We start from the raw sequence: 13,955 nt of genomic DNA on the forward strand, positions 1-13,955 counted from the left end.
CCCCTTGACTATCCAGCACAGGCAAGAGTCCAGCCACAGCCCCCCTCCTCTCTGCCCCCCACAGCCACAGGCCTCAGCTCTGCTCTGCTGGGATCCACCACCAGGGGCGCTCTACTTGGACTTCAAGCTCTTGGGGGGGCACCTTTCAGCGTTATGTTTAGACAGCAGCTGGCACTGGGGGTTCTGTTCAACGACTGGAGCACCGACCTGGGCACTGCTGCAATGCAAACAATGTAAACGGGGTCAGAGGGAAGAACAGGGGTTTCCTTAGACCGGTGCCCTTGGGAGCAAAGGACAATCGGGTCTCTGCCTTTGTTTTCTTTCCTTTGATAATGGTGAGAACATCTCTCAGGCCATGGGACCCCCAAGGACTTAGACTGATATGCAGCTACAAAGGGCATTGCTCTGCCCAGTGCTGAATTGCAGCCACCTCTGGGGCAGAGTGCAGCAGCTGTTCAGCCCATGGTGACCGCAGGCAATGAAGAATACCTTGTCCAGCTGAGTTTAGGGCGGCAGAATGGGACTGGCCATGTTGGGACATGGCTGGGACTCTGGGGCTAACTCTCTAGCATTGGGGAAAGTGGTCTCGAATCGTTAAAGACTCCAGCTGGACAGAGTCTGGGTTGTGTGGCTCGTGGGAAAGTCAGTGCCTCCAGCCTCATGCTAGGGAGTCGCGCCTATACTGATTCCCCCTACAGCGCTGTCTGTAGTGCCGGTGTAGGTGGCCCTTGGAGGACTCCTCTCCAAGCACTTTGCTTTACAAGTAGCGGATGATTTATCCAGTTCCCACTGCAAAAGGAGACTGCATTCATATTCTCAGCCACCCGGGCGTTGCCAATGTCCCCTCCTTCAGGGGGCCCTGATCCCCACCAGGGAATAAACCATCCTCTTGTCCCCATACACAGGGCTCTGCTAACCCATTTGCTGCATGCTTTGGTTTCATTTTGCCCGCGTGTCTCCCCAGCTCTCTGGTCGCCCTCCCTGTGCTCGGACTGTCCTTGGTCTTCAGGGGAGGCAGGACACGGAAAGCAGGAGCCACACCCAGAGATATGGCTGACATCCGCCCTGCTCCTTGATCCCACACAAGCTCCTCTCTCCCAGCCAGTCCAGGTCCTGCATGGCAGGAGGCAGGGAAGCCATCTGACCTGCCCCATCCCTTCAATCTCTGGGGCATGTTGGGTAGGTCCCGGTGGCTCATTTAGCTGGGATCTGCTTGTTGTTAGACTCCCAGCCAGACTGTGACAATGGCGACCAGGGGAAATTCCTCTAGTCATTTAGGTGATCTCTGAAGGTGCCTACTGGGGAAGCAGTAGCCAGGTGCCAGGAGCCCAACAGACTTGCTGCCTGGTTCTAAAGCCCAGTTGCCAGCTGATCTCGGGACAGTATTCACTGGGGCTCTAAGGGCCTGTTGCTCGCAGTATCCCTGTGGGGTTGTGGGCTCTCTCCCTCTGCCATTTCACCTGCACGCCTGGGGCGAGATGGAGCAGCAGGCCTAAGCACCTCTGCTCTTGCCTAGGACCGACCACACCCAGTCACCTAGGACTGGTCTAACTCAGGGCACGGCAGCTGGCCACGCCCTCTCGAGCCAGGTGATGGGTCCTGTCCTGGCCCTCACCACCGCCTTTCTGCTCAGCGCTGCAATGGCAAGGCAGCCTGCACCCGCATGGGGGTGATGGAGCGATTCCCAGACCAGCTCCAGCCAAGGGCCCATTAACAGCACAGCCCCTCCCAGAGGCCCAGCGGAGCCAATGGGAGCCTTTCCACTGACTGTCTGGAAGCTGGAGTGGGCACTACCTGGGCAGCCCCTTCTCCCCCCATTAACGCAGCAGCCCAAGAGCGCGTCCTAGTCTGGCTACCATTCAGTTCCCTTGGGGGAAGGGTGGGGCGCTGGAGAAGGGAATCGTGCCACACAGCTATACATTTATCACCCCGCCCTCCTGCTGCTGCTCTGCCCCTAAAGCACAAACACATGGCCTGTCAGAGCAGGGGAGGCCTGATAAAACTTCCTGCTGCACGGAGCTGGAGCCAAAGCCAGATCAGCCTGGTCCTCAGCTGCACTCAATTAAACTCCCATGGCCTGGTGCAGTCCCTGCCCAGTGTGGGATGGGACGTGGCAGAGGCTCCACTCTGAGCCCCTTGCTTTGGTCTGGGCTGCAGTGGGACAGCAAGCCCTACCCTTGTCCTCTAAAGACCCATGTCCCTACACAAGTGAGGGGGGAGGCTCTGGGACAGACAGACAGACAGACTGCTGGAGACAGCCCCGCACGTCGGGAGTGGATTTCATCTTCCCTTGTTGCTATGTTTCCTCCATGTTCATATGACAGACTGCAGGCACCCAGGGCAAGGACTGTCATAGAATCATAGAATATGGGATTGTTTAGTCTGTGGAAGAGAAGAATGAGGGGGGATTTGATAGCTGCTTTCAACTACCTGAAAGAGGGTTCCAAAGAGGATGGATCTAGACTGTTCTTAGTGGTAGCAGATGACAGAACGAGGAGTGATGGTCTCAAGTTGCAGTGGGGGAGGTTTAGGTTGGATATTAGGAAAAACTTTTTCACTAGGAGGGTGGTGAAGCACTGGAATGCGTTACCTAGGGAAGTGGTGGAATCTCCTTCCTTAGAGGTTTTTAAGGTCAGGCTTGACAAAGCCCTGGCTGGGATGATTTAACTGGGGATTGGTCCTGCTTTGAGCAGGGGGTTGGACTAGATGACCTCCTGAGGTCCCTTCCAACCCTGATATTCTATGATTCTATGATTCTAATATCTAGGGTGGAACACAGCAGCTGTTTAATAGCGCACTGCAATGGCCAACAAGAATCCCATATGCAACTGAAACCCAAAGGGAGTGTTTGGGAGATGGACTATGTTGACCCAAGCTGGGACTGGGGCAGAGGGGTGACAACTCCTGATGACGGGGATTCACAGCTGAAGAGTCTGGAGGCTCAGGAGAGATTTTAAGCCTCAGGAAAGTTACAAGTGAAAGGACAACAGGGCGGAGGTGGAGGAACCCAGGGAAAGGTGTGCTAGTGGGGATATCAGCCTGGCTGGATTCACCCATCACTGGGCCCTAGGCAAACACACTTCTCCCAGCCTTGTGGGACAGGAGCTGCCACTGTGGCGTGAGTGCGAGATGGGCGCAGTCTCCAACGCCCCACACGCTCCAGTCTCCCCTCTGCACCAGGCCAAGATTAGGGTGGCAGCTGCCATGGTGGAGGATGAAGCTGCCCCCTTGGCGCAGCGAGGAGGAAAAGCAGAGGAGGAGGATGCTGGCCTAGGATTTTGAGCCCTGTGTGTTAATGTGGCCCTGGACATCAGGCTGAGATTTGGGGCAATGGAGACCCTCTGGCACCCCACTAGAGCCAGGGCAGAGAACTCCCTGCAGTGTCAAGGGCCCATCCTGCTATCCTCAGGCAGACCAAACTGGGGGCTTTGCTTGAGTGCATTGGGCAGGACTGGGCTCTGAACTGATGGAAAGGCCCAGCTCCCATGCTCAGACCCAGTGGAGTCCTGCTTGTTCCATCTCCAGGGCTAGGCATGGAGGGGACCTTGGGCATGTGGATTTCTGCAGGAGCAGGAAGGATCCAGGTCTAGGCAGGAAACACACATCTGGCTCTCAGGATGGCTTCCTGCCTGCAGCCTCCAACTGCCTCAACTCCTCCACAGCAGCTCCTGGCTCTCACTTACCTTTCACACCTTCATCCCCAGGGTTCCCGTGAGTGGACGGAGACCCCCAGAGCTGGTAGGAATACGAGGGGGCAGCCCCGTTGGTTACGAGGTGTCTGTTGGGTACTAGGGAGGTTGCAGGCTCAGCTGAAGACAGCAATGCCACCTACGAGCAAGAGAGAGTTCCCAGCAGTGCGCCCAGATAGACTGCGCTAGACAGACTTGGGGCCCATTTCCTCTCCCCACGATGGTTCTGCACTGACAGCTGTCACCCGCAGCCACTCAGCATGCCCTTCCGAGGTTGGTGAGCCTGCTGCAGCGTTGGCTCTCAGCAGAACCTTTTAGCAGAGGCTCATGGTTTATGATCCAGAGGTCACAGGTTCAATCTCCCCTGATGTCCCACCCAAGGGTCTGGTGTTGTACTTCTATGGAGGAAGCTTTGCATTGCCTGGACATTCAGAGCTTTGGGGTTGAGGGGAGGAACTTGCAGCTTTGCTAAATGCATGGAGGGGAGCTCGAGGGCCTTGGTGTTCTGACTTGGTAGCCTTTGTCTCTGCACAAACTTGCATCAGCTGAATTAAACTCGTTTAGTTAGCCCTTGTGTGGACACCCCTATTTCAGTTTAACAGCAGCTTATGTTGATTTAGCTTAAACCACTTCCTAAGGCCTTGTCTACACTGGAGATGTGAACCGGTAAAAGTTCTGTCGGCATAGAGCCACCGACTGTTCAGCAGGATGTGCTCACACTCGGCAGCTAGGGGTGGTGCATCACACTGATCTGGCAGAAGCATGTTGCATTGTGGGTAGGCATCCTGGCATTCTCCAAGCCACCTTCAGGCACACTGCCTTGTAGAAAACTGTTGCTGTGTATTGTGAGATACCCAGGTACCTCTCAGGGAACTGAGGGCATTAGGGGGTCAAAGACCACCATTCCCTCTGTTCTATCCCATGACTGCAGCCCTACCATAGTCACGATCCATTTTGGTCAATTTCACGGTCATCAGATTTTTAAAACAGTAAATTTTATGATTTAAAATAAAATAGTAAATTTCACGATTTCAGTTATTTGAATCTGAAATTTCATGGTGTTGTAATTGCGGGGGTCCGGACCCAAAAAGAAGTTGGGGGGGTCACAAGGTTATTGTAAGGGGCTGTGTGCAGTACTGCTACCCTTCCTTCTGCGTTGCTGCCTGCAGAGCTGGGGAGCCGGGGAGCAGCGGCTGCTGGCCAGGAGCCCCGCTCTGAAGGCAGAGGCACCCCCAGCAGCAGGGCAGAAGGAAGCGTGGCCTGGTCTGGGATTGCCACCCTTCCTTCTGCGCTGCTGCCTGCAGAGCTGGGCCCTCAGTCAGCAGTCGCCGCTTTCCGGCCGCCCAGCCCTGCAGGCAGTACAGAAGTAAGGGTGGCAATACTGCATCCCCCATAAAATAACCTTGTGACCCCCCTGCAACTCCCTTTTGGGTCAGGACCCACAGTTTGAGAAATGCTGGTCTCGCTGTGAAATCAGTGTAGCTTAGGGTAAAAGCCCACAAAAGCCCAGATTTCACGGTGAACGACGCGTTTTTCATGGCCGTGCATTTGGTAGGGTCCTACCCATAACTGACTGCTCTGGTCCCGTTTATGAGCTGGCCCTTGCACCTGTGGACAGGGCCTGGGGGGACCCAGCACCCTTCTCCGTTTTAAGGACAGGGCATGTGGCCCTGGTGCGTCTGCAAGGCCGCAGGGCTCAGACACACCTAGCTGGACGCTTGGGCTGTGCTGCTGCAGCTGTTCCTGGAACAACTGCACTTGAGACGCAGGATTAACCCAGGTCAGAGTGTCCACACAGCCTCCTGCACCTTAAATTGGTGCTACTCTGCATGGAGAAAAGCCCCTGGTGTGCAAAGGGTCGTACGGAAAACCTGGGCTGGGGTCTTGGGAACAATCTCTATTTCCTTGTGCCAAAGTCCTGGTCAGAGCCATGGGGAATCTTTCTAGGATATAGTGACTTGGGCCTTTAGGTGGCATGTGCCCAGCTGCCATGGCCTGGCGCACCTGCTAAGATCAAGCACTAATCTCTGGGATGGGCTACAGGGGCAGAACCCCTCTTGCCAGTGAGCCCCTGGGGCTCTCTATTTCTGATGCCAGGTCTAAAGCAGAGCAAAGGGTTAACCTGGGAGCCCAATCCCCTAATACACTGGCCTCCCTATGACATTGAGCCCTGAGGGGTGATGCGATCACAACAGAACCTCACCCGCACATTCCCCAGGGCTCCAGGCCAACTGGTCTTAGTGACACTTCTCCTGTAGCCATCCCACGGAGCGTCATCTCCTAAGGAACACACCCTATGGCCTGGTGTTACCCCAACTGGAGACCATTCATATCACACAGGGATAGAAACCAGGCACCAGATCCACCCCTCCTCCTCTCCGCTGCCAGGCCAGTCCCCCACAGTCTGGTCTGAAGGGCCTGTTAGTTGTGTGTGTCTCAGGTGCGGGGGCTTCACAGCATTGGCACAGGTAACTTGCCCACATTTGCCTGAGTGGCAGAGCTGTGAACAGAACCCAGGAGTCCGGAGTCCCATGGTTTAATAACCCGAAGACCATCTCTCCTCCCCTAAATGCTTACAGCAAACTGAAACGTCAACCGTTAAATTCCCACCTGTTTCATAAAGCACTCAGCCTCTGAACAGCCATGCCACACCCTGGCTATGCTCTATCTTGTCCTACGCAACTTCTGTGAGTGCCTTAGAATTGCAATTCCTGTGGGACGGGGATGGATTATCTGTTGGGGGCTGACCTCCTGCTACACACGGTGCACGTCTACGGAGAAAGGCTGGGTGGTCCAGTGACCCTAAGTCCAGGACTCAGGCAACCCAGGTACAATTCCCCACTCTGCCACAGACTTCCTGTGTGACCTTGGGCAAGTCACTGAGCTCTTCTGTAAAAATGCGGATAATAGCGCTGCCCTTCCTCCTTGGGGGTCATGAGGATAAACACACTGACGCTTCTGGGGTGCTCTCTGTAATGGGCGTTGTGTCAGTACTCCAGAGAGACAGCTGTCTGCTCCTGGGGTTGGCACAGCTGGCTGAAAACAAAACAAATGCAATTTTGCCCCAACCTTTTGAAATGTTGAAGTTCTTTTCATTTCAAAGGGTAAAACAGGAATTGCAGGATGAAGGAAGGTGTCCCAGGAATTGCAATTCTGGGCAGAAAAAGAAAGCAGAACCTCTCCAGTAGGAATAAGGCAAAAAGAAAAGAAGGGGGAAATGAAGAATAATAAACAAAAATACTTAAAAAAATGATAGCACAAAATGTTGATGAAAAAAGAAAGGCAACTGTTTAAAATGAACAAGCTGGCAGCCCCGCTCCAAGTGTGACACAGAATATCAGGGGCTGGACTAGCCAACCTCTTTCTACATTTCCATGAGATTTCACTGGGATCCAGGGGTAAACGTCAGACTCAACATTGAACCCAACCTCCACGAGATGCAAAGTTCTGAGGTGAGACGGTCAGGCTGGCTCCCCTACCACACCCTGTGCTCCCTGATCCTGTACCAGCGTCCCGCCTCCAGCCCCCTGCCACACAGACACTGACCTTGGCTTCCAGGCTGCTGAGACGCGCCGTCAGTTCCACCACTTTGCTGCAATTCAAACACCCTGGGAAATCAACCAAAAGAGCAGAGAGTAAAGGGACTGGGGAGAAACCTGAGGCAGGATGGAGGGGCGGCGAGAGGGAGTGGGGAGGAAATAAAGAGGAGGGGAAGAGTGCGGGGCAGGGAGTATGGACGTGGGCTCATAACATTCTGCGCCAAAGGTTCCCTGGGCAGCCCAGGCGTAGGCTGCATGCCAGGGGCTGGCGTAACCCACTCTGTGCCCAGCCTGCAGCGGCCCGGAGTCTGCTACAGCCCCACGCAGCGCTTTTCGCTCTGGAGGTCTCAGCTCAATCCTGGACCTGTCAGCCAAGCGGGTGGGACCCATTCTTCCCCGGCTCCAGGACAGCGAAGCACCAAACAAGTCAGGCCCTGTCACTCTTTGTCATCCACATTCTGCTCCCCCAGGGGGTCCTAACCCTGATCCCAGGAGAGCCCACCTGCGGGGGGGAGACCAGAACTCCCTTCCAGGCAGGACTCGTTCCCTGGGGCTCACCCTGAGGAGTAAGAGCCCCGCTGTGGCGTAAGGCAAGTACAAGCACAGCACTCCCGCAGCAGGGACGATGCCTACCCTGGGGGCCTGCCCCAGTTCCAGCCATTGGGGCACACAGCTCAGCCTGGGGCCGCACCTGCACAGCTGCCCCAGTCACAGGTGCCGACTCCGTGGGTGCTCCAGCCCCGGAGCACCCAAGGAGAAAAATTAGTGGGTGCTCTGCACCCACTGGCAGCCAAGCTCCCCTCACCCCCCGACCCACCTTCTCCTCCTCCTCCTCCTCCTCCTCCTCCACCCCCACAACCGTGTTGCATCCCCACTCCTCCACCTACCTCCCAGCACTTCCCCCCCGCCGCTGCCAAACAGCTGTTCCGCGGATTGCTGGGAGGGAGGGGGAGGAGCGGGAACATGGTGCACTTGGGGAGGAGGAGGGAAGGGGCAGGGCTGGGGCGGGGATTTGGGGAAGGGTTGGAATGGGGGCAGGGCCAGAGACAGAGGTGGGGTCGAGCACCCAAGGGAAAGCGGGGAAGTTGCCATGCGTTGCCTATGACCCCAGTGGCTGTCATTGGCGTAAATGGCCAGTGTGGGCAAGGCCTCGGGCTCTTGGTCTTCGGGACTTGAGCCCAGGCTAGAAGGATTTACAAGGGTCACACAGCAGGGCCTTGGGAATGTCCTTTACCCGATTTCACGGAAATGGCGAGTGATAGAGATGTTATGATCTAAAGCTGGTTCTGGACCAGGGCTGGGCAAATAACAACCGATCCCTGGGCCTTCCCAGCCAGACCTGAAACAGGCCTTTCTTCAAGCCTCGACTTGGTCAGATCATTTTCTAGGCATGCCCCTTTATTTCCCTTGGATGCCATCAGGATCGGAAAGTGCTCAGGTACCGTGAGGAAGGCTGTTGGCACAGGATTTCCAATCCAAGCAAATGCAGGAAGTACTGGACATATACCAGAGACTGAGATGACAGGCACCTTATAAATATGATAGCTAGAGAGTATGACAATAGACTGACCAATCGATTTATGTGGGATCACACCCGTACTTGCTCACACTCATGTGAATCCTTAATTCCACAATTTGCCAAACCCGGGAGACTTGGAAACTCTCTGAGCTTGTGGGTGCTTAACTGACGCTCCTGACTGACCCACTGCTGCTACCGACCAGCTGAGGTCTGAGAAGCAGCAGAAATAACCTGTCACTCTTGATGGGGGGGGCAATTTTAGGGTTGGGGGGCATGTGACCACCCCACGCACTGCCTCTGGTGCCTTTCCCACTCCCCCTGTGCCTCCCACACCTGCTCCAAGCCAGCATGTCCTTGCCCACCCCCTTCACAGCTCCTTCCCCACCTGGTCTCCCATTGCCTGGCCACTGGAGCGGGCTCGGGCCACCTGCTGCTGAGCAGGTACCTGTCGCTGTGGGTGAGGGAGGGCCAGGACTCAGAGGGCTTCCCCCGTGCTGCCATGCCTGGCTCTCTTCCCTGCTCTGGGCACCCCCTAGCGGGCTCAGCGGGCATGCCAGGGGCCTTTCCCAGGCATGTCCGGCCCTGGCGAAATCAGGGGGGGGACGACCCCGACCTGAAGGCGTTTGCAGTGTGGAGCAGACAGCCATCGTGGGGATGGCAGCAGAGCAGATGCATTGGGAAGACACAGTACTACCATCCATTAACAAAGCCAGGCTTCCCTCCCAAGGCACAGCAGGAGGAGGGCCAGAGATCTGCCTCGTCCTCACCTCGCCTTACGCTCTACCTCGAGCTCTCAGCCGGCGATACCAGCTCCTGGCACACCAGAGGCTGTCAAACACTGACCATTTCGTTGCAAGTCTTCCGGGAGGTCCGTCGCATTTTGGGAGAGACACAGGTGAGATCCTCATATCCCACCCCCCGCCTTTTTCCTGCCACGTAGGAGCATTAGCTGTGACATTCTGGCCAGATTCCACAGTGGACAATTACACTCTGCATCCCTGAAAGCCCCTTGGAAGTTGCCAGTTGCATACAATACTCTTTTGCACGTCCTGCCCTGAACTATTGTGAATGCTGTAGCCCAGAGGCAGCTGCATTTTAGCAGGAGGTGAAATGGCATTTTATCTATTCTGATCGAATCTAATCAGCCAGGTTCCTGGAATCAATCTGGCCTGTCTCCTCAACTAGTTTTGCTCCTGGTTCTGTAGCAATTTGACCTGAAGAAAGCTCAGACACCCCTTAGCTTCACCAACAATGAATGTCAAGGTGGGAGAGCCTCTTCTGAGCATGAAAGAGGCATAAAGAGAGGAGCTCTCAGCCCCCTCTCCCTGGGGAAATACTCATTCTCATTGTCCAGGGTCAAAGGGCACCAGGAGGTTTGCAGCCTTAATTGCTCCTAGTCCCAACACAGAGCCTGCCCTCCTCACTGTCAAGAGTCCAAGCCGTCTCCATGGCTACTCGGGGCCTGGCTCCGACTTTTAAAGGAGCAGCATCTCTTCTTTTTTTTTTTGCATCTGCCATTTCAAGATCTCTTCCCTGCTTGTTCATCGGGAGACGGTCTGAGTCCTAGGAATGTCCTTGTCTGCAATTTCTCCTCAGCCTGCGTCTCCAAGGTGCAAGATGCTCTTCCCAGCTAAGAGTAGATAAGGGCTCTGTGCAGACCATGGACACTGCCACTCAAGTCAGCTGGAGAGGTCCCCAAGGCCATAGCCACCCAGAGTCCCAGACATTAACGACCCAACCAGTCCATCCAGGGCAGAATTGGCCCCTCCAGGTTTCATGTCCCATTTCTGGGGCTTGCCCACCTTGCCCTGGAGGAATCTCCTTCTCCAGAGTGTGTGTGTGTGTGTGTGTGTGTGTCGGGGGGCAGATTCTCCTCTGCCCGGCATCGCGTGTGGTCGCTCAGTGTAGAGTGGATTTACAGTGCTCCTGTTCTGATGTGGTGTGAGTGGACCACTGATAAAAATGGCTGCACTAGGGGCTGAGTAACCAGGATCAGGCCCTTTAGTCTGCAGCCTGCTGAGTCTTGGGGCTGGGGGATCTTGCAGCGAGAAGCAAACATGGGGGGCAGATGGAATGGGATGGGGGAGTACAGCTCTCTTGCTCTTCCTCCTTTTCCTCCCCTCTTTGTAAAACAGACACAAGGAAGGACTTCTGCACACAACGCACAGTCAACCTGTGGAACTCGCTGCTGGGGGATGTTATGAAGGCCAAAACTGTAACTGGGTTCAATGAATAATTCCATAAGTTCACATAGGATAGGTCCATCACTGTTTTTTAGCCCAGATGGTCAGGGATACAACCCCATGCTCTGGGTGTCCCTAAGCCTCTGACTGCCAGAAGCTTGGACAGGATGACAGGGGATGGACCACTAGATAATTGCTCTGTTCTATTCATTCCCTCTGAAGCACCTGGCATTGGCCACTGTCAGAGGCCAGGATACTGGGGTGGATGGACCATTGGTTGGATATGGTCCTTCTTATGTTCTTATGTCATTTGGTGGCATGAGTGGAACAAGCTGGTGGGTCCCAGAGGCTGACCTATCGTGGTCCCAGAAACCACCACCCAGCGGGCCCTCGCCATTGGAGGCCAAGGACATGGAGAGAGAATGAGCACCCTGTATTACCCTGGGAATAATGGCAGGTGGCTGAACCTAAACGTCCAAGGGGTTTCACAGAGGACCCAGGGGCTGAGTTCCGAGGATCCCCTCCAACGTCCCCTCCTCACATTCCAGGGGGTCTCCATGAAGACCTGTTGCTAACGTTGAATTGGACTGGAAGGATGTGGTTGGTCATTGATCACCTGGCGGCATGGGCGGTGGGTATAACAGGTATAAACCTAAGCCAAGCCCTGGCCTCGCCCATGCTGGTGCCAAAGCTGGCGGGAGCTCAGCTCCATCGCTGGCTGGGGGCCAGCGGGCTGGCGCTGGGGCGGCCCGGCACTAGGGCTCAGTGCTTGGGCTGGTGCTGAGGCTGGCCAGTGGCCTGGCACTGAGGGCCGGCGCTGCGGTGGCCCTGCGGCCCAGTGCTGGTGCTGTCTCCCGCTGTCCTTCCTTGGTGTGACCCAGGGCTGAAAGCAGGGAGAGGCCCCCCGGTGTCACCAAGGGCACTGGGGAATGCGGGGAAAGTGGTTTGGCTGGGGCTCCTCTGGCCCGGGGGGGTGTGTGTGTGTTAAGGGCTCTGGTGGATGGGTGAGTGCTCAGGTATGGGCGGGGCCTTGGGCGCAAGGGGCGGGGCCGTGTGGCTAGCTCACGCACTGCCCATGCCTGGTGGAATGTACCCTTTGTGAGAGCTGAGTCCCCCCCACTCTGGACACGCCCCCGCCAGCCCGCCCTCGCCTCTCCCCCGGGGTGTGTGCTCAGAAAGCACAAGGCTGGAGAAAGTCCCAGTGGATGCCAGACAGAAGCTAGAACAAAAGGAGAACATGTGGGAAGCGAGGTACCTCCGCCCCCAACCCTCAACAGCTGGACTCAGCAAGCCATGCCAGGCAGCGGAGTCTGGAGAGAAGACAAGGCCAAGTTTAAAAAGCCATGTAAACCCCAGAGATGATGAGGGGGAAGGATGCTTGGCACTGCTGTCCTGTCCACAGACACTTCTCCCTCCTGCACTCCCATGTCCACAGCCCCGGCCGTGCCAGGTAGATGGAATTCCTGCCCATGACATGCTTGGAAGGCAGGAATGCAGATGCCTGACACTCCTCGGCCAAAGGACCATGTTGGCAGCTGGATTGGGAAGGAGGCATTGCACGTGGGGTTGGTTCCTGTTTTGTTGCATAGGGAGGGTTGTGGGAAGAGAGTCAAACGGTTACGTGCAGCACTGCTATCTCCCAGCCCGGCCGTGGGGTATGGGAAATGGGGGGCCTGAGTCTTCTTTGGGGCAGAGCAAAGGGCTCTTTGAACACCCATCTAGCAGCTCCTCTACACTGCCAGAGTGGTGCAAAGGGGCCTGGGTATCCGTCCTCGGCATGCGGAGTTAGCACACAGCCAATAGCAAATTATCCATGCTCACACACAGGGCTGTTCCCACACAATGGGGGGTAGCATCTGACACTGCAGAACCAATCCGATTAGCTCCTTGGTCGGGGACAGACCCAGCAAGCCACACCCCTCCGCTGAAGGCAGTCCCGGGAAAAGCCCAACTCTCATACCTTATGCCCTGCTGAGATTGCAAACATGCCCTGAACCGAGGGACAAAGGAGCAAACCAGCAGGAAATAACCTGCCCCCACTGCACTTGCTGGTAAAACTCCTATAGACTTCAGGGTGGCCAGGGTTACACCACTGACTCGAACCTCAGCCCAGGAGCACGAGCTGGGCAGACAAGCTGTTCCCCTCTGTGCGTTGACCTGCTCTGAATAGTCTGTGTACTCCACCTTTAATAGGGGAGCTGGTCCCCTCCCCCCCACAACCTGCAGCAGGGACAGGCAGCCATTTTGTGTTCGGCTCAGTGCAGACTGTTATAGAGACAATATATAAATATGTCATTGGCTGAAACCATCCGGTTGCTCTGGGGAATGGAAAAAAACAGCAGTTCCTTTCTTTCTGCCACCAGGCATGCCCCTCTGTCTACTTCACGTTGCTATTCTGCCACCCATCATATAGCAGCTGAGCACCCTTCACATAAACTCAAAACAAACAAAAAATCCCTAGCAGCCTCTCCTCCTTATCAGGGTCAGCACCTGACAAGGGGGTGTGCCACACGAGTGTATTTCCGCCTGTGTGTCACTCACGAGCTCTTTGCGGCGAGCGTCCGCTGGAGCCGTCAGTCTTGGCCAGGACACCTGTGTCCCCTGGTGTTCACTTACTGGGTGAGGGTCACTCCTAGCATCAGGTCTTCGGCCCACATTGGCGTTTTATAACTGGCTTTCCACAAATGTTCCACAATATTTGCTCTTTCAGCAAACACTGCTGCTGGAAAATGACACCTCCCCTTACACTCCTAAACCCCACAAACTGGAAAAAACAAAAATAATAAATAAATCCAAGCCAAAATCCCAACCCCGCCCGAACCCCCAAGCGCCGCCCCCGCAGCTCCCATTGGCCAGTTCCCAGCCAATGGGAGCTGGGGGGGACAGTGCTGGTGGCGGGGGCAGTGTGCGGAGCCACCTCCCCCCTCCTGGGGCTGCAGATACATGCCAACAGCCAGCCGCTTCTGGGAGCAGCGTGGGACCACGGCATGCAGGCAGCCTGCCTGAGCCCTGCTGCACTGGGGCC

General features: G+C 55.8%; 1 protein-coding gene across 4 annotated transcripts in view; it reads right to left on the minus strand.

The window, feature by feature from the left end:
* Window positions 1-13,955, minus strand: part of EMID1 (EMI domain containing 1) — a 95,276-nt gene that overhangs the window by 26,633 nt on the left and 54,688 nt on the right. For all 4 annotated transcript variants that reach the window (XM_073312547.2, XM_073312544.2, XM_073312545.2 and 1 more), the window contains exons 6-7: window positions 7,236-7,297; window positions 3,684-3,828 (exon numbers count right to left, since the gene is read on the minus strand). In XM_073312547.2, coding sequence (XP_073168648.1) covers window positions 3,684-3,828; window positions 7,236-7,297 — 207 coding nt within the window. The remainder of the gene's footprint in view (window positions 1-3,683; window positions 3,829-7,235; window positions 7,298-13,955) is intronic.

The sequence above is a fragment of the Lepidochelys kempii genome, chromosome 15, assembly GCF_965140285.1.
Source record: "Lepidochelys kempii isolate rLepKem1 chromosome 15, rLepKem1.hap1, whole genome shotgun sequence".
In the NCBI taxonomy this organism is placed as follows: Eukaryota; Metazoa; Chordata; order Testudines; family Cheloniidae; genus Lepidochelys; species Lepidochelys kempii.